This window comes from Dendropsophus ebraccatus, chromosome 7, assembly GCF_027789765.1.
Source record: "Dendropsophus ebraccatus isolate aDenEbr1 chromosome 7, aDenEbr1.pat, whole genome shotgun sequence".
NCBI lineage: Eukaryota > Metazoa > Chordata > Amphibia > Anura > Hylidae > Dendropsophus > Dendropsophus ebraccatus.
This window is the reverse complement of record NC_091460.1, coordinates 91,087,327-91,113,343: the sequence shown is the minus strand read 5'-3', so window position 1 is coordinate 91,113,343 and position 26,017 is coordinate 91,087,327. Positions and strand designations below refer to the sequence as shown.

Here is a 26,017-nt window from a genome sequence, read left to right as displayed (position 1 = left end):
TTTTAAATGGTTATTTACTATTTTATTTTCCTAAAACCACAGTATTATTACATGCCCATTCGAAATATCTTCAAGCACAGCAGCTTGCTGGTAATCTTGGACGTCAACCAGTTAGTCTTAGATTTTCTCTACAGGAGAAGCATATGTTACAGATGATCACTGCAGGAAAAAAAAGACAAAAGTAGCCAAAGCTGGTTAAAAATCTAAATGAAAAGTAAAAATGAATAAATAAATAACTTTCCCTTCCCCCAACTGAAGTCAGAATTAGTGAGGGATTGCAATGCATCGCAAGTCCATATGTATGTGGCTGCAGGGATGATTGACAGGCAGTGAGATCATCATCGCAGTGCAGGTTGACAGAATAGGCAGAGATTAGTGACTAGTCACGGGCGGCTCCCTACCCAGATGACTGGTTGAAGTCCCGCCATTGGCCTCTCACCTCAATAAAACTCCTCCCCCCCCCCCCCCACCCAATGTAAGGTTACTGCTGCAGCAGTAGCTGGTATGCTCAGGGAGCTGCACAGTAAATCTATACTGTGCTGCAGGGAAAATTTTCGGCACAATTGTGCTGATTTGTTCCCTTAAAGGAGGTTGATCTTACAGAGGAAGCATCAGTTTGCTGGGCTGAGCTGGTAAGAATCACAGACTGCATTTTATCTACACATTTATAGCACCTAAAATTACATCTATTTCATTTCCAAGACTAAGCTGACTCATCTAAAATTCATGTTCCTCGCTGGTGATGCTGTTCAGGCAAAAAGACACATTGGGGGAGATTCAACAAACATGGTGTAAAGTGAAACAGGCTCAGTTGCCCCTAGCAATCAGAGTCCACCTTTCATTTTCCAAAAACAGGTCTGAGGAATGAACGGTGGAATCTGATTGGTTTGCTAGGGGCAACGGAGTCAGTTTCACTTTACATGATGTCTGATAAATCTCCCCCTTGTGTCTTGCATATAGGTGTCTACCAGACGGTAGAAAAATGCTTTTAATCCAAGCCCCTGAAATGGTGAGGGCTGTAAGGCCTACACATACTTTGCACCAAAGAATAAGCTATGCAAGCACAGGCAGATATGATATCCGTGTCCTAACAGCATCTAATCGTGTCAGTAGTTTAGAACATGAATTGTAGCAGACAGCTTCACTTTAAGGGTATATTCACACGGACGGGCTCGCAGCGAGAATCTCGCTGCGAGCCCGGCAGGTCCTGGCAGTTCCCATACACTACATACTTGCTGCGGTCTAAACGACCGCAGCGAGTATGTAATTATACCGCCCTTAACCCCTTCTGCTCCGCCGCTGTAAGCATACATTACCTGTCCTTGCTGCACGGGTCCGGCGTCCTGCTCTCCTGTCCGGCCAATTAGTGTGTTGCCCAGCCGCAGCCACTGATTGGCCGGGCGGGAGAGCAGGACGCCGGACCCGTGCAGCAAGGACAGGTAAAGTATGCTTACAGCGGGGGAGCAGAAGGGGTTAAGGGCGGTATAATTACATACTCGCTGCGGTCGTTTAGACCGCAGCAAGTATGTAGTGTATGGGAACTGCCAGGCTCGCAGCGAGAATCTCGCTGCGAGCCCGTCCGTGTGAATATACCCTAAGGACTAAGCTGCAAGTTTCATTACAGGCCAACATTCTATATCACAAATGTTCATCATAGCAAATGCATAGGTTTCTGCTGCCTCACGGAATGGGATCAGATGAGAATTGGTCATGTAATATATATGAATAGCCTGCACATGGGAAACACTATGGGGGAGATTTATCAAACATGGTGTAAAGTGAAACTGGCTCAGTTGCCCCTAGCAACCAATCAGATTCCACCTTTCATTCCTCACAGACTCTTTGGAAAATGAAAGGTGGAATCTGATTGGTTGCTAGGGGCAACTGAGCCAGTTTCACTTTACACCATGTTTGATAAAATCTCCCCCATAGTATACTTCTACACAGCCAGAACTACTACTGAGGGTCAACACTGGGATCTCTAAATGATAGCCTATGCCTACAATGGGTCACAATGGGTGATTGAAGGTGTAAGGATGCTCTCCAGGTCAGACAGTCAATGGGATTTGCTGAAATGCACTTTAAGGCCATGTTCACACAACGTAAAAACAAGGGTAAAATACGTCCATATTTGGATAAATACAGTCTGAAATCTTTTTTTTTTTTTTTTATTTCAGGCTGTATTTATCCAAATATGGCCATGTTTTACCCTTATTTTTATATTGTGTGAACATGGCCTAAAAATAGCAGAATAAATCTAAACAACTGTTTTAGGGCTCACAAAACTTACCTGTTTATTCTGGATAGAATTTCCTTTATCCTGAGGACCAATTTCTCATGCTGGGCTGGGTTTCCTTCTATAACACTGTGGAGCTTAGCCATGTAAACATCAAGATTTCCCACTGTCGGAGTCTCTCCTGTTCCTACAACGTGAGAAAAAAGCCATTATAACTCTATGCAAAGATGAGACACTGTCAGAAGCCTGGATCTAAATATTCTTAACGTTCTAGGTTTTATGTCAACCTTCTCTGTTGGACGCTCACTGGCCACAATACCTTGACCCTTAAGCAAACGGCCAAAGTCAATGTAAAAAATTATATAAATAAACATGATCAACCCAGTCTGTGTTACTGTTAGTAACAAAGACTGGTGCGGCCAGAGAGTGTCACCACTAAACCTTTACCCACAGAATGAGATTTGAGAGCCGTGTAAAGTCCACACCCCGTAATAACCCCTTCATGACCAGAGGTCAGCGCTCTACATTTACTGCTCCTAAGAGCCAGAAGGTTTGTATTCTTCCACCTACAGAGCTGTTTGGGGAGTCATGATCTATAGTTTTTATTAGTAAAATATTGGTATAGATGGGAATTGTTGATTCCTTTTTATTAAAGGGGAACTCCAGTAAAAAAGTTTTACTTTGAAATAAACCTTTTTTCTCGCTGGAGTTTTTTCCTCTTTTTGTTTACACTGTTTACTTATTTACAGCATGGATCAGCGCACTGCTCTTAAAAATCGTGCCTGAGGCAGACTCTAGGAGCAGATTGCCGATCAGACAGAAGGATGGCAAGTGAAAGACCTCTTTCTGTCAGTGACAGGAGCAGTCTACAAGTTCCATGGCTGGAGAAGTTGGATGCTGCCCTAGAGGCCTGGAAAACATGGATACAGCCATGGGCCACAGTCTGTATCCATGTTTTTTTGCAGCCTTAGGGCAGCATCCAACTTCTGGAGAAGCAAACACAGTGTTTATGTAACGTTATCGAACCCAAACAGTTTGACAGATTCACACAACACTAGCCGTGGCATTTAATGGGGTTAATGGCAGACAAGAGTGATTGCTGGTGTTTTTTATTGTGCCAGCCGCTGACATTTTAAAGTGTGCAGGGCTGATCACACTGAAGTAGTGCCTGAAACAAGTCCCCACATTCCTACTGTAAGGGCATCAGTAGATGGAATGTAAGTAGCCTAATAGCTAACGTGAAGTGGTTGACCCCTTAAGGTCCAAGCCAATTTTCGTTTTTGCGCTTTTGCTTTTTCCATTTTATGTTTAAAAGTCCATAGCGCTTGCATTTTTTCACCTAGAGACTTATATGAGTGCTTATTTTTTGCGAAATCAATTGTACTTTGCAATTACAGGCATAATTTTTCCATAAAATATGTTGTGAAACCGGAAAAAAAAATCATTTGCGCTGTCAAATTGAAAAAAAAAAAACGAATTTGTTTTGATTTCGGGGAGTTTTGCATTTACGCCGTTCGCCCTATGGTAAAACTGACTTGTTATGCATGTTCCTCAAGTCGTTACGATTACTATGATATATAACATGTATAACTTATATTGTATCGGATGGCCTGTAAAAAATTCAAACCATTGTTAACAAATATATGTCACTTAAAATCGCTCCATTCCCAGGCTTATAGCGCTTTTATCCTTTGGTCTATGGGGCTGTGTGAGGTGTCAGTTTTTGCGCCATGATGCGTTCTTTCTACCGGTACCTTGATTGCGCATATACGACTTTTTGATCGCTTTTTATTACATTTTTTCTGGATTTGATGCGACCAAAAATTCGCAATTTTGCACTTTGGGATTTTTTTGCGCTTACGCCGTTTACCGTGCGAGATCAGGAATGTGATTAATTAATAGTTCGGGCGATTACGCGCGCGGCGATACTAAATATGTTTATTTATTTATTTATTAATTTATATTTATAAAATGGGAAAAGGGGGGTGATTTGGACTTTTATTAGGGGAGGGGATTTTTTATTAATAAAAACACTTTTTTACTTTTTTTTTTTACATACACTAGAAGCCCCCTTGGGGGACTTGTATATACACAGCAATGATCTCTCATAGAGATCAATGCTGTGTATATACACAGCAAAGATCCATGAGATCGGTCATAGATTGCTATGGCCTGCTGCAGGCCATAGCAATCTACTGCCGAGCCGGGATCAGCGTCATTCCGACGCTGAGGCCCGGCACGGGCAGAAGAACGGATCTCCCCCCCCGCGATCGCATCGCGGGGGGGAGATCCGACCCACTAGACACCAGGGATGTGATGTCTGAAGCCCTTCAATGCAGCTGTCAGGTTTGACAGCTGCATTGAAGTGCTTAATTAGCCGGCGCGGCAACGGGACCCGCGCCGGCTAACAGAGGCACTGCCCGGCTGCACGTGTCAGCCGGGATCAGCGCCGTTCAGAGCGGGGTCCCGGCGGGACCCCGCTCTGAACACCCCCCGCGGCGCCATGACGTATTAGATATGTCATGGGTCGCTAAGGGGTTAAAGCAAACTAAAACTGTACTTTTACTACTATGCGGACAATGCTATAAGACATGCACTACTGTATTGAAACCATATTTCTTATCTGTATATGGATGTCACCTTTCATTGGACTCCTGTCTGTGATGGGAAAGAGGGAATGATGAAAAGCGAGTGTGTCAGCTCAGCTTATCATTAGGCTTAAGGGAATTTCATACAGGATAATTATCAGCAGGGTGTGCAGCTAGAAATGCTCATGCGGCTGATAACCAGCCTGTTTAAAAGTTACAGTGATCAGCTGAGGAGCGGGAAGATGAATGAATGGAGCTGCAGATCACACGCTTTTCCGTGCCTCCATTTAAAACAAAGCAGCAAGGCACGATCTAGAGATCCTGGGGGGGCACGGAGGTCGGACCTCCTGTGATCTCATACTTGTCCCCTATGCTTTTTGCATGATCAGTAATGTTAAATACTTAATAATGATTTACCTGGAATTGGGAGCGATGAGAAACTGGTGAGTAATATCTGTCGGATAGTTTGTAGTTGTTGTTGAAGGATCATGGTTTGCCGCTCCTCTTGCGCCAGCTCTTGTTCTAGCCGCTCTTTAGCACTGTTCATACTTTCAGTATGTCGCTGTAAGATGGCATTCTGCTCCTCAAACTCCATGTTTACTTTGCGTAATCTCCTTAGTTCTGCCTCACGGACTTTAGTGAAAAGATTTAAAAGACAAAAAATTTAAATGATTAGTAATTGAAAAAAGTTTTATTACCTAGTCATATACCAGACAGGTGACTGGAAATCCAGAAATCTCAGATTGTCAGCCAAGTCTTCCCAAAAGTTTCAGTTTTCAGTAACCTCCTGAACCTATTCCGTCTAATACCCAGCTGGTCGTGGATTCCCCCCTTAAATTTATTTGATAGCTTAAATAATACTAGGCCTGGAACCCTTCTCTAACCTGCTAATCTGCTGACCTCAGATGGTGAGGTACAGATAGGCAGCATCCTGGGAAAAATTACCTTTAATCACATCTATTGCTATTAATTAATGGAACAGTCTTGGTCAGGCCTGTTTTAAAATAGGTTTACAGACTCACAGCGCTGCTAAAACAAAAAGTATAAGTTCATTATAGTTCCACAGTACAGGGAAACACAGAGAACTCACATGTCTCATTATAAGAACTGGTGGTGGTCAAGTCCATCTGATGCCCACAGATCAGGAAGTTTTGGTAATAAGGCATACCGGCCATCAAAAAACTTCAAACATGTCACAGGCGGGAAGCAGCAAGCTACATTTCACCGCTATCAATCATCTGTCTAGGCAGCCCTATAGAGTTATAATGGAGCTGCCTGGATGAAAGCTACTGCACACTACTCCTCATTAGTGTCCTTGTGACATGTCAAGAGGTTGTTTTTTTTTCGCTTTTCTTTTAAATGACCGCACCAATTTACGCAGTCCATTGTTGGGGCAAAAACATTTACCGTATTTTTCGCTTTATAAGACGCACTTTTTTTCCTCCCAAAGTGGGAGGAAAAACCAAGTGCGTCCTATAAAGCGAAGACGGCTCCCAAGCAGTGCTGAGCACCGCAAGGAAGCCGTCCCGCCCGCCCCCTGTATTGCCGCTCACTATGCATATGCATAGTGAGCGGCCCTGAGTGATCCTCTCCGCCCGCCCAGCCCGCCCCTTCTATCGCCGCTCAGCTGAGCCGATCAGAAGCCCGGGAAAGTGCAATGAGCAGCACTTTCCTGGGCTCCTGATCGGCTAAGCGGCGATGGAGGGGGCGGGCTGGGCGGGCGGAGGGGATCGCTGTCCTACTCACCTGTCCGCCAGCACCAGCAGCTCCTCTCCCGACACTCGGGTCTCCCGTCATCCTCCGGCACAGGCAGCGGGGTACAGAGACGCTGCCTGTGTCCCGGAAGTGTTCTGCAGCGGCTGCAGGACACTTCTGGCACAGGCAGTCTCTCTGTACCCCACTGCCTGTGGCGGAGGATGACGGGAGACCCGAGTGTCGGGAGAGGAGCTGCTGGTGTCGGCGGACAGGTGAGTAACCTGTTTGTTGTTTTTCTGGTCGCAGGGGGCATTGGCTACTGTATGGCGGCATTGGCTACTATGGGGGCACTGTATGGGGGCATTGGCTACTATGGGGGGCACTGGCTACAATGGGGGGACTGTATGGGGGCATTGGCTATTATGGGGGCACTGTATGGGGGCATTGGCTACTGTATGGGGGCATTGGCTACTATGGGGGGCACTGGCTACAATGGGGGCACTGTATGGGGGCATTGGCTATTATGGGGGCACTGTATGGGGGCATTGGCTACTATATGAGGGCATTGGCTACTATGGGGGGCACTATATGGGGGCATTGGCTACTATGTGGGCACTATATGGGGGCATTGGCTACTATGTGGGGCACTATATGGGGGCTTTGGCTACTATGTGGGGCACTATATGGGGGCATTGGCTACTATGTGGGGCACTATATGGGGGCATTGGCTACTATGTGGGGCACTATATGGGGGGATTGGCACCAATCACACTGCTGCTATCTCCAAACTGTGACAATGAGCTAAATATTTTTTTTTCTATTTTTCCCCCCTAAAATCAGGGGTGCGTCTTATCAAAAGGCGCGTCCTATAAAGCGAAAAATACGGTAATCTTGTAAACGAGAGATTTTTTTTTTTTTTATTTCTTTCATCAAGTTTTTTTTTTTTTTAAATTGACCATTAAAGAAACTTGATTTCTTGGCCATTTAACCCTTTAAGGACGGGGCCCATTTTCGTTTTTGCTTTTTCCTCCTTGTGTTTGAAAGGCCATAGCACTTGCATTTTTCCACCTAGAAACCCACATGCGCCCTTATTTTTTGCGTCACTAATTGTACTTTGCAATGACAGGATGAATTTTTGCATTTGGTACACTATGAAACCAGACAAAAAATTCAATGTGTGGTGAAATTGAAAAAAAAACAAAAAAAAAACGCATTTCTTTTATTTGAGGGAACTGTGTTTTTACACCATTTGCCCTGGGGTAAAACTGACTTGTTATGCATGTTCCTCAAGTCGTTACAATATAAGTTATACATGTTATATATCGTTTTAATCGTATCTGATGGCCTATAAAAAATTCAAACCATTGTTAACAAATATACGTTCCTTAAAATCGCTCCATTCCCAGGCTTATAGCGCTTTTATTCTTGGGTCTATGGGGCTGTGTCATTTTTTGCACCATGATGTGTTCTTTCTATCGGTACCTTGATTGCGCATATATGACTTTTTGTTCGCCGTTTACCGTGCGAGATCAGGAATGCGATTAATTAATAGTTCGGGCGATTATGAACACGGCGATACCAAACATGTTTATTTATTTATTTGTTTACTTTTATTTAAAACCTGTGAAAAGGGGGGTGATTCAGACTTTTATTAGGGGAGGGGGCTTTTTACTATAAACACTTTTTTTTTTTTTTTTTTACACATATACTAGAAGCCCCCCTAGGGGACTTCTAGTTTATATACTTTGATCTCTCATTGAGATCTTTGCTGTATAGATATACAGCAAAGATCAATGAGATCGGCACTCGTTTGCTTTCGGCTGCTGCGGGGACGGCGCCATCTTGGATGAGTCCCCGGCCGGCATCAAATAGGGAGGAGCGATCTCCCCCACTAGACCCCAGGGAAAGGTTGCCTCCGGTAATCGAAGGCAGCTGTCAACTTTGACATCTGCCTCCGATTAGCTAATTAGCGGGCACGGCGATCAGACCGTGCCCGCTAATAACGGCGGTCCCGGGCTACACGCGGCACCCGGGACCGCGGCGCTTCAAAGCGGGGTCGCCGCCTGGCCCCGCTTTGAAGTGCTAATGAGGACATATGACGTATGGGTACATCATATGTCCTTAAGAGGTTAAAGAGTGTAAACTTGCTTCATTCCAGCTGAGTTACATCCATGCATCCTGAAATCTTACATTGTGTCCTACTCCAGATCACATGACTCAGCTCCAACATGTAGACAGGATGTCAGTCTCTCTTGTGTGGCTGAGCTACAGGATTACATCATCATATCCTATCTACACCACATAGATCACTTACTGCCATATATTAATCAATGCAAATATCTTTATAAAAAAATTAAAACATAATAAAAAGTGATGAATCCCACACAAGAAAGGCAGCACACCAGACTTACAGAGATCACAATAGTATAAATAAACTAGTGCTCATTAGCTGTCATGGTTGGAGGGATGGAGCCTATCCATGTCAGCTAGTAAGCACTAGTTTATTTATACTATTGTGATCTATGCCAGTCTGGTGTGCGGCCTTTCTTGTGTGGGATTCATCACTTTTTGTTACTAAAATGTAAATTTTTCTATAAAGAAATTCGAATTGATTAATATATGGCAGTAAGTGATCTCTTTGGTGTAGATAGGGTATTTTGAGTGGTGTAGATTGCCAAAACAGTGGGATATACATACTGTCCTTGCAGTTATTGGACAGTTCCTGGTAGCATTCAGAAACCTTCACACTTGCACAGAATCTTGCTGGAGATATAATTTTTGCCTTATTCTTAGAGACCAGGAGTACAGTAATATAGTAGACAAGTCCCTACAATGATGAGCTGCAGGTTTATAAATGTTCCTATAATCTCACCGCCTGTCTTTTCTGGGTGAAGATTCTCTAGCGAGATGCAACTCAACTGTAGTAATGCAAAAAATAGCCCAAGCTCACACTTCCAAATATTAAAGTAGAATAATTTATTGATTGATGAGGGGCAACACCCAGAAAACAGCTGTCTTTGGATGGATACCTGGCCTTGGTCTTTCCCTTGTCATTACATTGACATAGGCAACTTAATATGATTGCTTTGGTGGTTTCCCTACAGGAGCCATCTCCTGGCTGGGTCCTTCCCGGAGGAATATCTGGCTAGTCCTGTGTTTTGAGACTCTTAAATGAGGCTCCACAGGTTTTTTTTGCATATTTATAATTCATTGATTGTAAGTCCCCATTTAAAGGCTTTTTAAGACACCTTATACAGAACAAACAGAAACAAAGCCAGCTAACATTGAATAGCTAACCCACAGGTTTAAACACTCTGAAATGGTACAGTACCTGCGTCATAACCCACGTAATGTATAAAACACAGCACAAGTAGTATTAATAAAATATGATGATTAAATAATCACCTTTGTTTTGGTCCAAGAATTCTTCAGTAAAGATCGGCACATCAAAGGCCGATAAGATGTCGCTATGAGAATCTCCAGCCTGAAAAGGGCACATTATATGATTTATTGCTGCACTAAATACAAATGTCATACAGAATTTTTAAGATACAGAACAAGTGTTTCCCCAAAGACAAGACAATGGGGGAGATTCATCAAAGGGTGTAAAATTTAGACTGGTGCAAACTGGCCACAGCAACCAACCTCAGCTCAGCTTTTCTTTCACCAGAGCTGGAAGCTGAGTTGTAATTCGTTGATGTGGCCAGTTTGCACCAGTCTAAATTTTACACCCTTTGTTTACTCCCCCCAATATGTATATATTCACTGAACCACCCAGAATTTTAATCTGAGGCACAATGCTCTGAGTGACTTTCACACTCTTCTCGTCTCTTACAACTTACCTCTGCTCTTGTCCTGTTTCTCCACCACCATTATTATAGCCCTGGGAGTACATTATATAGTTCTTTTGTATGTGATACTAGGGGAAGCTCCTTGCATAATAAAGCACACCTGTCAGCAGCTACTGATTACAGTAAGGACCATGTATAATAGGACTTCTCACTCTGAATCAGGAAATATAACTCTTATTTTAATCTGTCCGGCGCTAAGTTATGGTATCTGGTGCTCAAGTAACTGTTATGTAGCATAGGATCAGACAGGCTAGCCCAGTGATTCGCAACCTTTTCAAGTAAAGTACCCATATTAGATGAGATGCTCCAGCTGAGTACCCCCAAGGATGCGATTAATTAACAACGTAGCCTTCATGAGGCCAAGATCACACTGCAGCCATAGGCTCTGTAGTAAAAAATCCCTGTCAGCACTTGATTCCCAGATCAGATGCCCCCATAGTAATGTGACTGACCTGTAAGTAATAATGCCAGTTGTAATGTCTAATATTAATGTCCCCTGTAGTCAGCAATAATGCCCCCCTTCCCCAATAATAAATCAGTTTCCTGGTAATAATGCCCCCTGTTACCATTATTAATGCCCCTTTCCCAATAATAACAGCCCCTGTGGCCAGTAATAACGCCCACTCTGTAGCTAGATGCTATACTGCTAGATATGCAGCCATCTGTAGCAGGATATGCCCCTTTCTGCTAGGCATGCCCCCTGCAGCAAGATGTGCCCCTAGCCCGGGATGCCCCCTGTAGCCGAATGTGCTCCTAGCCAGGTATGCCACCCTGCAGTTGGATAAGCCCCTCCAGGTATGCCCCCTGCAGACAGATATGCCTATAGAGCTCGGCGGAAGAGCGCTGTACTCTACACTTTCCATCGCCCCATAGGAATGAATAGAGCCGCAGGTCGCGTGCCCACCCAGGGCTCTATTCATACCAAAGACGGCAGAGCCCGCTTCGGAGATTGCCAGAGGTTCATAGGTTGGACCCACCGTGACCACCTACTTTTCCCCTATCCTGTGGATAGGGGAAAAGTACATTTTCCCCAGAATATCCCTTTAAGTGCAGAATGATGAAGGAAACTTGATTTTTTTAAAAAATTTTGGCATAGTACAGCAACATAAATTATGAAAACTGCGGCGGGGTCTGAAGACTTTGCAGATTCCTTGTATCTCCCTTGTAAGTGGTTTTAATGTTACAACCAGTCAGTGTAATTATATAAACTTAAAAGCTTAGGGCAGAAGGACATTGCCTTATCTTCGTTCTTTCCATCGCACTCGGACCTAAGCAATAGGATTAATTCCTGTTTTTCTGTGCATTTGTTCCTACAGTTTAGGATTACAAGTTTTTGCACTGCCTGTCCTGACCTCTGATTACAATTCATTGCTGTCTCCTAACAGCAAGTTAGACGCTTTTAACCTGATGATATGTCCCTATAGTGTACAGAAAGCAGAGGATGATGGTAGTTTACTAACCTTGATCTTTTGTGCCAGTTTTGTTATTGTAGTTTATTTCTTATGCAAATGAGGCAATTTAGCACACTGGGGGCAAGACTACCATCGTCACCCATCCTCCCTTCTAAGTAATACTGGGGCAGCGTTCTGCAGGGAGGTCACTCCGGCACTCACTGCAGCAGAGCCCCAGCTTAATATTCATAAGGAGAGGCGGTTTGGCCAGGTTGAATTGGTTCACTGAAGGTGGTAGTCTTGCCCCAGTGTGCTAAACTGCCTCATTTGCATAGGGAATGAACTACAAATTTAAATGGCACTGAGGATAAAGGTAAGCGAAGTAAACCTTCATCCTCAGCGCCCCATGTACTATAGGGACATATCACCAGGTTAAATGCATCTTACAGTCATCCTCAAGGCCCTGTGCACTATAGGGACATATTACCAGGTTAGATGTGTCTAACCTGCTTATAATTTCCCTTTAAATAAACATTTGACATTTTTACCAGCTTACCTGTGACTAATGTGATGCAACATTATACTTCTTCCATTCCTATTATGCTACTTACTTTTTGTGTGTGTCCATTTAGTACAGTGGCTGCAGAGGAGGAACTGCTCTCTTCTTTAGGATTGTGAAGACAGAAAAACATTTAATAAATCCAAATATCTGTATATATTTTACACCTAGTAACATCACAAGTGAGAATACAAACACATGAACAAATGTTCTCACCTTTTTTGATCTTTTTCTCCTGAATCTTTTCTGCACATATCTTATAGGCTTCAGACTGCTGATACTCTCTAAGTTCCTTCATGTATTGTTGCTTTTCCCTTTCTGCATCATCCAGATACCTCTAAAATAAAATAGTTTTTATCAAAAAAGGCAAACATGCTGATCACAGCAAGACTGCTAAATATGCGTGTATGAGCACCTTCCAAATCACTTGTACAAAGTCAGCAGTGTATGGAGAATAACAGGAGGTGGCAGTGCTGCACCACGCCTGTACTACTCTCCATACAAAACTACAGCAACAAGTAATTTTATGAAGATCCCAGCATCTTCAGTCCCACATAAAGACTTAGTCCACGGGGCAGTTTAGATCATGTTCTGTAAAGCAGAATTATTAGCAATGCTGCAGGGGCATACAAGCACCAAACTGTGAGGATTTCCGTAAAGAAAAGAAACAAAGTATATTTTTATAAAGTGACAGGTGCAGCTAAGAGGGTAAATAACGCGTTCCATTACACATTGCATATTACAGACCTGCTTTTCCTGAGTCGGCAATGTACTCCACTCCGCTCCCAGCATCTTTGTTATCTCCGGGAAAGGTAAATCAGGATGCTGGGTTCGGATCTGTTCTCTGCGCTCATTCAGAAAGCGAACGTAACCAGTCACAGGAGCTTTCGGTCCATTAGGTAAGATTTTTTTCCGTTTCTTTCCTTTGGGCCATCCTCTCTTCTTCACAGGCTAAATGCAGGTAAAGAAGCAGAAACCCTTCAGAATGGGAGCATGCAGAACGCTTTGTGCACACATTGTATTCGTAACATACAAGTAAAGAAATAAATGTAGTGCAATACATCAGAGTCTCCAGGATATTCGGTTACCTCTTCCTCAGGTGACGGGCCCTTCCCTCCACTTGGTCTGGGCACATCAACCTTCTCCTGTTTGACTGCCACTAGAAAATTGCCGCTATGTGTTTTGGCCACAGGATGCCTAAAAAACATAGAAAGGACAAAAGCATTAAGATAACTGTGTTTGTGGTTATCACTGAACTCAAGGAGAACAGTGAAAAAAATTCCAATGAAGTACTCAAGAGTTTTCACTGATGCCCCCAAAAATTTAAATATGCAAAACAGGAGTCCGTGGAGCCTCGGTTGCGAGTCTCAAAACACGGGATATCCCGTGTTTTGAGACTCGCAACCGAGGCTCCACGGACTCCTGTTTTGCATAACCACAAACACAGCACTAACCAACATAATTTGATCATTTTATTCGTGTAGCAACAACTTATTCCACAGCACTTAACTTATGCTGCGTTTACACGGAACGATTGTGCGAATTTGTACGATAACTATCGAATTTGAACGATAATCGTACGTGTAAACGCAGCAAACGATCGAACGACGAGTAAGGAATCGTTTATTTTGATCTTTGAACATGTTCTTAAATCGTCGTTCACTAAAAATTTGCATATTGTTCCGTGTAAACAGTCGTTAACCAATTTTACCTATGTCCGAGATAGGCTTAAGTGATCACAAAACAAATTTTCCGTACGATATACCGTTCCATTTAAACGCTGATCGTTATAAAAAAAAAAATAGTTACTTCGAAATCGTTAATCGTACGATTGGGCAAATTATCGTTCCGTGTAAACGCAGCATTAGTTTGTCAATTCTGATCCCAGTCCCCATTAGGGCACCTGAGTCCCATTTAGGACTGTCATACCTGCAAAAGATTCTTTCACCCGTGTATGGTAATCAATATTTATTTGGTGAGTATGTAGCAGTATATAAAGGCTTTTTTTTTTTTTTTTTTTTAAGGGGCAAACTAAATTCTATCAAGTACCCCGAACCTATGAGTACTCACTGTGCTGCCAGTTACCAGCACAGTTTTAGCATGGGGGGGTACATGGCAGGGCTATTGACCAGGTGGACCAGTCTCATCTCTATGGTAGGATGTCAGCTGTCTATACTCCCAAAAGGTTTTATTTGCTGGAGACCCTTCCAGGTTCTATATCCAGCACTTCTCTAAGGATCTCCCAGTCAACTCTCCTGATGTTAGGGCAATAGGTGCCACAGAGTTCCTGGTTCAGTGATGACAGCTAAGACTAAGTTCACATTGTGTTTTTGCAGTCCATTTTTTTTATCCTGGAAAGAAAACAGATGGAAAAAAACGAATGCATTTGTGTGCATCCGTTTTTCCATTGACTTCTATTGTAAAAAAAATAAATAATAAAAAAGCATTTTTTTTAGCTTACACAAACGTTTACCATGTATGCAAAAAAACTATTCCTTTTGATTCGTTTTTTGATTTTTTTTTTTAAATAAATAGAAGTCAATGAAAAAAATGCATAAAATGGAAAAAAAAAAAACAACACAACAAATTAAAAAAACTGTAGTGTGAGCCCAACCTCTTATGGCATCATGGCTGTCATGCTTGCTGTATATAACTACTATCTGGCAGTCTACCTTTTCAGAATTCAGTCTTCGCAGAATTCTTGAAGCTCCAAATGGCGCCTATGCACTTGAATGTCCCTATTTGGTCTCCTGTTCCCCCAGCTCCCACCTCTTCTAGGACTGATGAGACTCACAAGGAATGTTTGTAGCAAATGCACCCTGACAAGCAGCTGAGCGATTTCATTTAGCAGATGTTGTAGACTCTATCCAGCATATTGTGTAACCTTTTAGATTTCCCCTCCCCTGCGCACTCTTTCCTTCCATAGGCACATCCTTTATACAGAAAGATTTATCTGACAGATCTTTGAAGCCAAAGCCAGGAACAGACTAAACAGAGAACAGGTCATAAAGGAAATAAAGACTGGGATCTATCCTCTTTTCAAATCCATTCCTAGTTTGGCTTAAAAAATCTGTCAGATAAATCAGTCTGTGTAAATGCACCATAAAACGTGAGGCAAATCGTCCTTCTCTTTCCTTTCTCCTGAATAGCTGCGGACTATGGGGGAGATTTATCAAAGGGTGTAAAATTTATATTGGTGCAAACTGGCCACAGCAACCAACTACAGCTCAGCTTCCAGCTCTGATGAATGGAAAGAGGAGTTGTGATTGGTTGCTGTGGCCAGTTTGCACCAGTCTAAATTTAACACCCTTCGATCTCCCCCATATGTCTCTACTAGAGTGGTTACAAAAATTTCACCAACCTGATACCCCGACCCTTAACATGCTATAGTTGGAAATCTTACTTGTGAAGTAGAATTCCTTATTCTATCTGGAAAATTATTATTATTTTTATATTACAGCTTCAAAGATCTTATTTTGTGTCAAACACAAGGAGGACCAGTAAAGAAATATTTTATCGATACCATATCCCTTCATAGTCTTTTTTCCCCGCACATCTACCTTAGCCATTTGGCGCTGTCTCATTGAGCAGGGCACCCTCCAACATATCTTCAGGGAATGCCGTAAGTTATGGGGTATATTGTAAAACTGTTAGGGACCTCTTTTTTGCAGTGTTGGAGTAGAGCTCCTTCTGGATGCTACTGCCTACCTTTTTAAAGGAGAATTCCGAGGTCTGTTCAAAAAAGTAATTACCAAATAAACAAGGGATCATGTAAACTTTTTGTATAGTAACAGTTTGAGCCCATAATCGCCACTCTGACCCCCAGATCACCTGTTCTGATCATCACCTGGTCTCTCCCAACTTCCTGTCTGAGCTCCCCCCACCTCTTCCTTGTTGCTGTTCCTCTGTCACGCCTACTGTACATGCCCCTCTCCTCTGTCCCACCCCCCTTCTGAATATTCATATTCCTCTTCTTAGCCTATATCTCTGCCCCCTGCATCCTCTGTCCAGTGTCTGCCAGGCTATCTCCCCCTGCCCTCCCCCCTTCTTCACTTTATGATCAGTGAACAGACGGAGGTGTTTCAGTAACAGCATAAGCCTGTCATACCTTTATCCACCTCACCTCCCACCCCTGTTCTGGTGCCTTACACCTCAATGCAAATTTCTGTTCCTGAATGTACCGAGTATTGCCAAACTCAAAGATGATTAGCAAGTACAAGAACACAGAGCTGTTGTTAGCACTGGTGTATATACATATATACTTGTACTTGCTAATCATCTTTGAGTTTGGCAATACTCAGTACATCCAGAAACAGATTTGCATTGAGGTGTAAGGCATACTGTAGCAGCAGCAGCAGGGCACCAGGGAGATCAGTACTGGGTCTGTTCTCAGTGTTATCCTCATCTATATACACTGAATAGAACAACCTGCAGCAGTGCACACTAACACTGGAGTAATAGAACACCTCCCAGCTTCAGTACAGATTATCAGTACTGAAGCTGGGAGGTGCCCTGCTGCTGCTGTGTCAGTGTAGACTGCTGCAGGTTGTTCTATTCACTGACAACTATACTGACAACAAAGTCCAGCACTGATCTGGCTGGTGCTGCTGCTTTGTTAGTGTACACTGCTGCAGCTTCTTCTTCTATCTAGTGTATATAGCTGACAATTATACTGACAGCAGAGCCCAGCACTGATCTCCCTGGTGCCCTGCTGCACTGTGTGCACTGCTGTGGGAGGGGACAGCAAGGCTGACCTCAGCTCACACTAGCCATCTATAAAAAAAAAAAAATAATGCTGCTCCTGGCTAGGTACAGAGCGGTCACATGGTTTTCTCTGCTTTGAGAACCATGTGACCAGAAGTGGGAGGTCCAGGAAGAAGACGTGCTCTGATTGGCTGGGCAGCACATGCATAAGCTGGGAGGCGTGCTGATTGTACGGCCTGCAGATCTATGAGCTGGGAGGCATGCCAAGGCTCACAGGCGTGCCGACAGCTCACAGGAACGCCTCAGGAACACCCCGGATCGTGACGCGGCCGGCCACACATCACGACCCAAGACAGTGCAGGGGACCTGGGACTCATTGTGATGTAAGCACAAAAAGCGGAAGTATGCAACTTCTGGCGGCTGGAGACCACAGGGAAAGTCTGGTAAGGGGATATTATCAGTAATGGGTATACATTGAGAAGTTATATAACTTCTTATGTGGGGAGGGAATAGGGATAAAAGTTTTTCGACGAACTTCTCCTTTAATATAACTCCTAAACAGATTTGTTAAAGGTGTCATCCAGCGCTACAAAAACATGGCCAGCACCACTGGCACCGGAGACAGCACCACTCTTGTCTCCAGTTCAGATGTAGTTTGCAATTAAGCTCTATAGACTTCAATGGAATGGATTTACAAAACCTGCACCCAAACTGGAGACAAAAGTGGTGCTGGCGCCGGAAGAAAGCGGCCATGTTTTTGTAATGCTGGACACCCCATTAAGCCTGGTGCCAAATACCTCTCAGCCTTGATGGAGAACAAGCTCTAAATTCCATGCTATTTAGAACTCCTTTGGCTATTGGCTATGAAAGTCCTATACGGACTATAGTCATATAGTCTTATACGGCGAGTATATGCCAAACTCTATATTTTAACAGGAAAAATTGGGGGTCGTCTTACTGTATATGCCAGAAAGTACGGTATATATATATATATATATATATATATATATATATATATATATATATATATATAGTGTGTGTGTGTTGCCTATGTATTGCTATGATTTGGAAGGTGAGGGAGACTTCCTGGGTCCGAGTACAGTGCTGTAGCAGGCCATGCCCCTCCTCCACTCACCCTCCCACCCAGTATAGGGAGCTCTTACACCAAAGCAATGCTCTTAAACCAAGACACAATTTTGAAAAACTGAGCTCTTAAACCAAAACGCTCTTAAACCAAGTTACCACTGTAATTATATATATATATATATATATATATATATATATATATATATATATATATATATATATATATATATATACACACACACACACACTGTATGCAGAAACAAAAATGTATCTTATAAAAGAAATACACGAGCAGACTGAATGAATCTATACCATCTCTTCAATTACTGATCAAAGTTTTTAGCGTGATATGTTCACTAGGAATGACTGGAAAAAAATGGGATAAGAAATTGAAAGTAATGGGGTGTTTAGAAGCTATGTAGCTTGACACCATTAGCGACATTGATCCTGTTCTTAAAGGGGTACTCCCCCCAAGAGCTAAAAAAATGAAATGCTCCCAAACCTAGCTGGCCTTACTCACCAAGTCCCTCTGAGTATTTTGAGCCATCTCCCATCTTTCTAGCTGCTGCCGTTCCTGAGTTACAAGTTTTTCTAAAAGCCAATGTATATCCAAGATAGGAAACTACATTTCCCATCATGCAATGCTTCTGCCTGATGATGATGAAGTAGCAAAGCTGAGACAATGAAGGAGATGATGACAGCGTAGCAGAGCTGAGTTGGGGGCGACGGGGTAGCAGAGCTGAGTTGGGGGCGACGAGGTAGCAGAGCTGAGTTGGGGGCGACGGCGTAGGGGCAACGGGGGGCGGAGCTTGTCGCAGGTGATGGGGCGGAGCTTGCCGTGGGCGATCGCGGGGACGGAGCTTGCCGTGGGTGATGGGGGGCGGAGCTTGCCGTGGGCGGGTGATGGGGCGGAGCTTGCTGTGCGCGATCGGGGGTGGAGCTTGCCGTGGTCGATCGTTGGGGGCGGAGCTTGCCGCGGGGGGGGGGGTGCAGCGGCTATGCCTCGGGTGAGTGAGGGGGCGGTTGGTTGTGGGCCAGGGGGCTGTGTGATGCGGGTGAGTGCTGCCGGAAGGCTCTGGACACAGGGGGTGACCGGGTGGCTGCTGTTAGAGAGGGAGACAGTCACAGCTGTGCTGATCACTGTCTCCCTCTGTAACAGCAGCCACCCCATCAGTGTTCTCAGTCACTTCACTGTGCTGGGACTGAGGACACGTGATGCCGACACGGAGGGTGGGGGCCAGGAGCAGGGAGCGTGTCGGTGTGGAGGTCTGATGATTCTATGCAATCCATGGAGGTGAATGCAGCTGGATAACAGCAAAACTGTGCAGAATCCGTAATAACTTTATATTGGAAAGATGGAAAGCTACGTATTAATGCAAAAATAATTTTGGGGGGAATACCCCTTTAAGAGTATGAATAGTACCATCACTACTGTATATTGAAGGCAGCAGTTGCATCGTAAGGCTGTGTTAACACTGAGTTTTTGCTGCGCTTTTGCAACAATTTTCCAGTAAATTGCGAAATTGCAGTCAAATAGCGGCATTTCACAGCAAAAAAAACAAAAAAAACAATGCAACAAAAATGCCATTTGTGAACAAAGTCTATAAACTAGATCACATACAGTGAACAGCAATTCATGAATGGTAAAGTGTTGAAAAACTTACTAAAAAAAAAAAAAAGGGGGTGTTTTATCCCAGAAAAAAAAAACAGCAAGAAATCTCAGCTTTCATAATAATACAGGTAATAAAGATTTTAAGAGGAAGGGAAAATCTGGAAGGTGGAGCTATCCAAAGGAAGGTAAGGGTAAAAACTTCCTCTTTAACTCCAACTTTAAAGGGGTTATCCAGCGCTACAAAAACATGGCCACTTTTCCCCCTCTCGTCTCGAGATTGGGTGTGGTTTCAAACTAAGTTCCATTGGGTGTGGTTTCAAACTAAGTTCCATTGAAGTAAATGGAGCTTAACCCCTTAACGACATAGGGCGTATATTTACGCCCTATTGCCGGTAAGGGAGTTCAGAGTGGGGCCGCGCAGCGACCCCGCTCTGAACCGCGGCGGTCCCGGGTGCCTCTTGTAGCCCGGACCGGAGGGATTAGCGGGCATGGTCCGATCGCCGTGCCCGCTAATACAGTAATCAGATGCAGCTGTCAAACATGACAGCTGCATCCGATTACCGGATTCAGCTTATCCCTGGTGTCTAGTGGCGGAGATCGCTCCCCCGGGACGTTATCCCGGAGGAGCGATCTCAGTTTCTGAAGCCGGCCGGGGACCGCTCCAAGATGGCGCCGTCCCCGGCTCGTCACTCGTTTAACTTCCGGCTGCAGCAGCCGGAAGTAAACGAGTGCCTATCTCATGGATCTCTGCAGCATATCTATGCTGCAGAGATCTCTATGAGAGATCAAAGCACTTATACTAGAAGTCCCCCAGGGAAAAGTAAATAAATAAATAAATAAATAAATAAACTAACATGTTTGCTATCGCCGCGTGCGTAATCGCCCGAACTATTAATTAATCACATTCCTGATCTCGCACGGTAACCGGCGTCAGCGCAAAAAAATCCCAAAGTGCAAAATTGTGCATTTTTGGTCATATCAAATCAATGTCCGCGGAATTCCGTCAGCTGTCCGCCCGCACGGGCACGCGCTTTTCCGCCGGCTCCATAGACACCATTCTATGGGCCGGCGTATTCCGCGATCCGCTAAAAGAAGTGACATGACACTTCTTTCAGCGTATAGTGGAATACGCCGGCCCATAGAATAGTGTCTATGGGGCCAGCGAAAAGGCACCCAGGTGTGCGGGCGGACAGCTGACGGAATTCCGCGGACATTGTCCGCGAGAATTCCGTAGTGTAAACCCGCCCTAAGGCTGCATTCCCACATTCCGTGATCCTGACGGATCACGGACGTGGAATGCATGTACCGGAGTCCCCCCGCGCCCGGACAGCATCTGTAATTAGATGCTGGGAGCGGGGGAGACTGTTCATAAGCGCTGTGCTGTAATGAATCAGCCGCGCGGTGCTGTTACTACAGCGCGGCGCTTATGAATACAGTCTCCCCCACTCCCAGCATCTAATTACAGATGCTGTCCGGGCACGGGGGGACTCCGGTACATGCATTCCACGTCCGTGATCCGTTAGGATCACGGAACGTGGGAATGCAGCCTTAGGGTATATGCACACAGCAATTTTCGAGGAATTGAAGCAGAACGTTTTCAGGCAGAATTTAAGCCCCCCATTGACTTCTATAGGATTCCTCTAGCAGATCTACAGCAGAAAATTCTGCTCGGAAATTCTGCAGCGTGAACAACAGAGCAGAAAACCCATTGAACACAAGGAACTTTGCTCTGCACATAATTTTACGGGAGGAATTTCAAGCTGAAATTCCTCGCCTTTTCCTCAGTGTGCACATACCCTAAAGGTTCAGAAAATCCTCACTTCCTGGTCCACATGGTCTTGGCTCCTCTGTCCTCCTCCTCCCATGAACTTGGTCTCTTCTGTTGCCAGGCAAGCTGTAACACTTTATTTCTAACCCTGCCCACCACTGACATCACACCAATCAATGAGCATCTGGCCAAGGGGCAGGGAAACAGAACAGTCACAGATTCCAGAGCAGTATAGGAAAAAGGATCTTGTGTGGAGATCAGTCAGTGTGTTGTGAGGTAAAATTAAAGCGACTCTCTAGCCACTGTGGGCCCCCCCCCCCCCCAGGCAGGGGGAGACAATCAGCAACACCACAAAAAGCGGCGCTACACTAGGGCACGAACGCTCTCGGCCCGCCTAGAGCACTTATACTATTTCACTGCTCGCTCAGCTCTATTTACGTCTGATGAAGGGACGATGTAAGGTCCTGAAATGCGTTACCCTTTTTTAAACAATAAAATCAGTAGTTATCACAGTAGACTACATGGTGTGCGCAGAGGTATATATCCCCCTTTTCTGTTTTAGTCTGGATTCTGTGTATCAGTATGGTTCTACCTCACAGTAGTGGATCTTTAGCTGCAACCGCACCTTGGGCCCGATGTTGGAAATGCTTTTATAGGTAGTTGTGACTGAACATCAGGTGAGCGCCTACATCCACATCACCTGCACTATTGATCTCTGACAGTGTCACCCTATGAGGTGCCCTGCTTCTATTTTTTGTCTTCCTTCTATTTACTTGTGACTAGTCACTGCTCTTCTGCCTCTCAGTATGGGAAAAATTGACAGCCAGAGTGGCCACTAATGGGTCTCTGCCTGTCAATCATTCCCGACAGGCAGATGACTAGTTGCCGCCCCTCTCCCTGCCTTGGGCAGCATAATAAAACTACTTCTTTACCTTTATAATTTTACTGCTGCAGTTGATTTATACTATGCTCCCTAAAGTTTCAGGTTAATGGCAGGCAGCTGTGTGATCGCGGCTGCCTGTCATAATCGTCGTCTTCTGGAACACTAATGTGAGCAGGGCCAATGACACAAATAAAAACCCCTTCACAGCAGGATCATATATACAGTATATATTCCTACTACACAGCACATTGACAGTAGGAATGTATATATACACTTATTGTTGGTGTGAAGGGGAATATTTTGAAAGTGTTTCTCCCCCCTTTTTGGTCCACCTACTGTGGGCGTGCTTGGCAACATTTCTACACGTATTTATGTTGCACTTGTGTGACCCCTTATACGGTATTTGCTGATGAAGATTAACATCCCAAAATTAGTCATCCATTTGTACCGTATTTTCCGGCGTATAAGGCGACTGGGCGTATAAGACGACCCCTGACTTTTAATCTTTTAATCAGATTGTCAGGGATTCGCCTTATATGCCGAAAAAGGTTAACCCCTGCCTGACCGGCCTCAATCACGGGCTCCCCGCCCAGATGGCTAGTTGCTGCTCCTTCTCCCTTTCACAGATCTAGAGTATAATAAACATAATAGATTTACCATATTTTTCGGCGTATAAGATGACTTTTTAACCCCCAAAAATCTTGTCAGAAGTCGGGGGTCGTCTTATACGCTGGGTACAGTCACCCCCGGGGTTGGTGGCCACTGACTGGCACGGTGTGGACTTAGTGTAGGGACCCATGTGTATCAGATACCGGCACGAGGTGCATGGGGCAGTATGGCTTGATCAATTCATACACAAAATTCTGATGTGTTTTTTATTTAGCCTAGGGGCACTAGTATCAGCCATAGGTGTGAGGTGCAGCACTCTGTTTCTTCCCTGAACCGCATTTTGTTTCTCTCTTTTCTCCGTGTTTTGCACTCCTCCTGGTGAGACCCACATGACCGCAATTAGCAGGAGACACCTGAGTGCACATGGTTTTAATCCCTCCTGTTTTTTCCCATTCTGTTTGCTGCAGCTATGGTGAGTGTAATTCCTTATCCAGACTTGTGCTGCTTGGGGGCGACCTTCTCCGCCGGCGGTGCTGGCCGGGTTCTGGTGTGGTGTTTTTGGGTCTGGTCCTGTGGCATGGCGGTCGCAGGGCCATCCCATGGCCCCCGTTCCCTGACTGTGCACGCCTGCGGGGTTGGTGGCCACTGACTGGCACGGTGTGGACTTAGTGTAGGGACCCATGTGTATCAGATACCGGCACGAGGTACATGGGGCAGTATGGCTTGATCAATTCATACACAAAATTCTGATGTGTTTTTTATTTAGCCTAGCGGCACTAGTATCAGCCATAGGTGTGAGGTGCAGCACTCTGTTTCTTCCCTGAACCACAGTCACCCCATATGGTGGGTGGGCTCAAAAATGGCCTGCATCTCCACTGTATGGGGCAGTGGAAACCAGAAACGGGCCCAGGTGAGTTAACTGTTTTTTTGGGGTTTTTTTTTTTAAATAGTCGCCCCATACGGTGGGGATGCGGGCCATTTTTGAGCCCCCCCACCGTATGGGGTGACTATACCCAGCGTATAGGACGACCCACAACAAGATTTTTTGGGGTTAAAAAGTCATCTTATACGCCGGAAAATACAGTAAATCTATTATGTTTATTATACTCTAGATCTGTGAAAGGGAGAAGGGGCAGCAACTAGCCATCTGGGCGGGGAGCCCGTGATTGACATGCAGAGAGACCTCATATCGGCCGTTCTAAAAGTACCCTAAGAAAATGAAGATAGGATTTAAGGCAATACTCACAATACTCCAGTGAGATGCTTTGCTGCCTGAGACATGATCTCTCAGTATCTGTGGTATGACCTGTTACAGAAAGATGGAAACGAATTAGATTTTATTTCATTGTGTTTAAATGACAGTTTACTTATTGCATCCATAACATCTCAGTCAAGTCCTAACACTGCTTAGGGGCAATGCAAAGTATAAAACACAGAAAGATGTGATTATATGGCTTAAAGGGAATCTAGCAGCAGGTTAGGAATTTCTAACAGGGAGAGCGCACTTACCTTTATCATGTTGATCCTTTTTACTGTTAAAGAGTATGGTAATGTTATCTTTTATTAACTAGTAAATTTGGGGTTTGGTGCAATAGGAGGGGGGAGGGGTTGAGTAGGTCAGTACACAAGGGATAAAGGGCTGCCCTCATTTACATGCTGCCATGTGTGTACATAATTATATATAGCTGCAGATTTTTGCTCTACAAGCAGCACTTGTGTCAGGTTGGAATTGCCAAATTTGCTGCTAGACCCACTTTAAATTTGAATGATGCAAGTTAAAATAGAGCCTAGAATCTCAGCCTTCATATTCAGGGCTGTGGAGTTTATAGTCCGCAGCTCCGACTCATGAATTTTATCAGGGAAATACTCAGATTCCTTCATAAATGGCCAATCAGACACTAGGGGAGATATGTATCACACTGGTGTAAAGTAGATCTGGCTCAGCAGCTTTTTCCTACCATCCTACATGATTTGGGGGTGACTTCTGAGTGAATAAGGCAAAGATACAGGAGAATACAGGATTGGGAGCCCGGTGGGGGAACATAAGCAATGACCTTGCACTGCAGCGGCACAGGGATAGCTAAATAGGACTTTTTTCCCAGAATGCCCCTTTAATTTCTGCCTCTCTCTCAAACATGGCTGCTCCAGCCATAGCGCGCGCACACACACACACACACGAAATCTTCTCCCAAAGAGAGGTTACTGCTACGGCTTCTTACACAGAATATCTTCATATTACACTAATACAATCATACAGCATCCAGAAAGTGTTTTTTCTGGTTTTAATAAATAAGGTCCTTTGATTGTTAGAACATAAACTATATTGAGGAGGAACATTTATAAAATTCATATGAAAACTCAATTATAACATTGATAATTATAATATAATATAACATAATTATAACAGCTCTGAACCGCCGCAATCCTTACTGCTTTCAACAGCCCAAGACCGCGGCTGTTAGCGGATGCGGAAGTTGGCTAATTAGGACGTTAAATGCAGCTCTCAAACATGACAGCTGCATTTAAATGCCCTGCGATGCCCCTCTCCCCGATGTCTAGTGGCGGATCTGCCCCCCCAAGATGCGATCGCGCAGGGGGAGATCCGCTACACTGGCCAGGCATGGCCTCAGCATCAGAATGACGCTGATCCCAGCTCGGCAATCCATCTATCTAGTCTGCTGATGGATCAGTACTTTATTATATACACAGCATTGATCTTAATGGGAGATCATGGCTGTGCATATAGAAGTCTCCCCGGGGGCTAACAAAATTAAGTCCCTATTACACTGAACGATTATCGGCCGCATTCGGCCGGTCCGTGTGATAGAAAGCAACAATGTCGGCTGATCCCTGCAGTGGTTTGTCTTTCAACACTGTTGAAAGTCAAACGACTCATACAGCAACGATCTGCTGCCATTACTCCGGGGAACAAGAGCGGCGGCAGCAGATAGTTGCTATATGCTATGGGCTGCCCGGATGATCTAGCAGACTCACCCGCTCACTGCTGCCGCCGCATGTAATGGCTGCCAGCGCTT

At 44.5% G+C, this 26,017-nt stretch overlaps 1 protein-coding gene across 2 annotated transcripts in view; it reads right to left on the bottom strand.

The window, feature by feature from the left end:
- The window catches only part of HMG20B (high mobility group 20B), a 43,163-nt gene continuing 17,146 nt past the window's right edge, over positions 1 to 26,017 (bottom strand). For both annotated transcript variants that reach the window (XM_069977891.1, XM_069977890.1), the window contains exons 2-10: positions 24,229 to 24,288; positions 13,409 to 13,517; positions 13,068 to 13,271; positions 12,537 to 12,657; positions 12,373 to 12,425; positions 9,925 to 10,003; positions 5,242 to 5,457; positions 2,291 to 2,423; positions 1 to 159 (exon numbers count right to left, since the gene is read on the bottom strand). In XM_069977891.1, the coding sequence (XP_069833992.1) occupies positions 147 to 159; positions 2,291 to 2,423; positions 5,242 to 5,457; positions 9,925 to 10,003; positions 12,373 to 12,425; positions 12,537 to 12,657; positions 13,068 to 13,271; positions 13,409 to 13,517; positions 24,229 to 24,263 (963 nt within the window). In that variant the 5' untranslated portion in view covers positions 24,264 to 24,288 and the 3' untranslated portion in view covers positions 1 to 146. The remainder of the gene's footprint in view (positions 160 to 2,290; positions 2,424 to 5,241; positions 5,458 to 9,924; positions 10,004 to 12,372; positions 12,426 to 12,536; positions 12,658 to 13,067; positions 13,272 to 13,408; positions 13,518 to 24,228; positions 24,289 to 26,017) is intronic.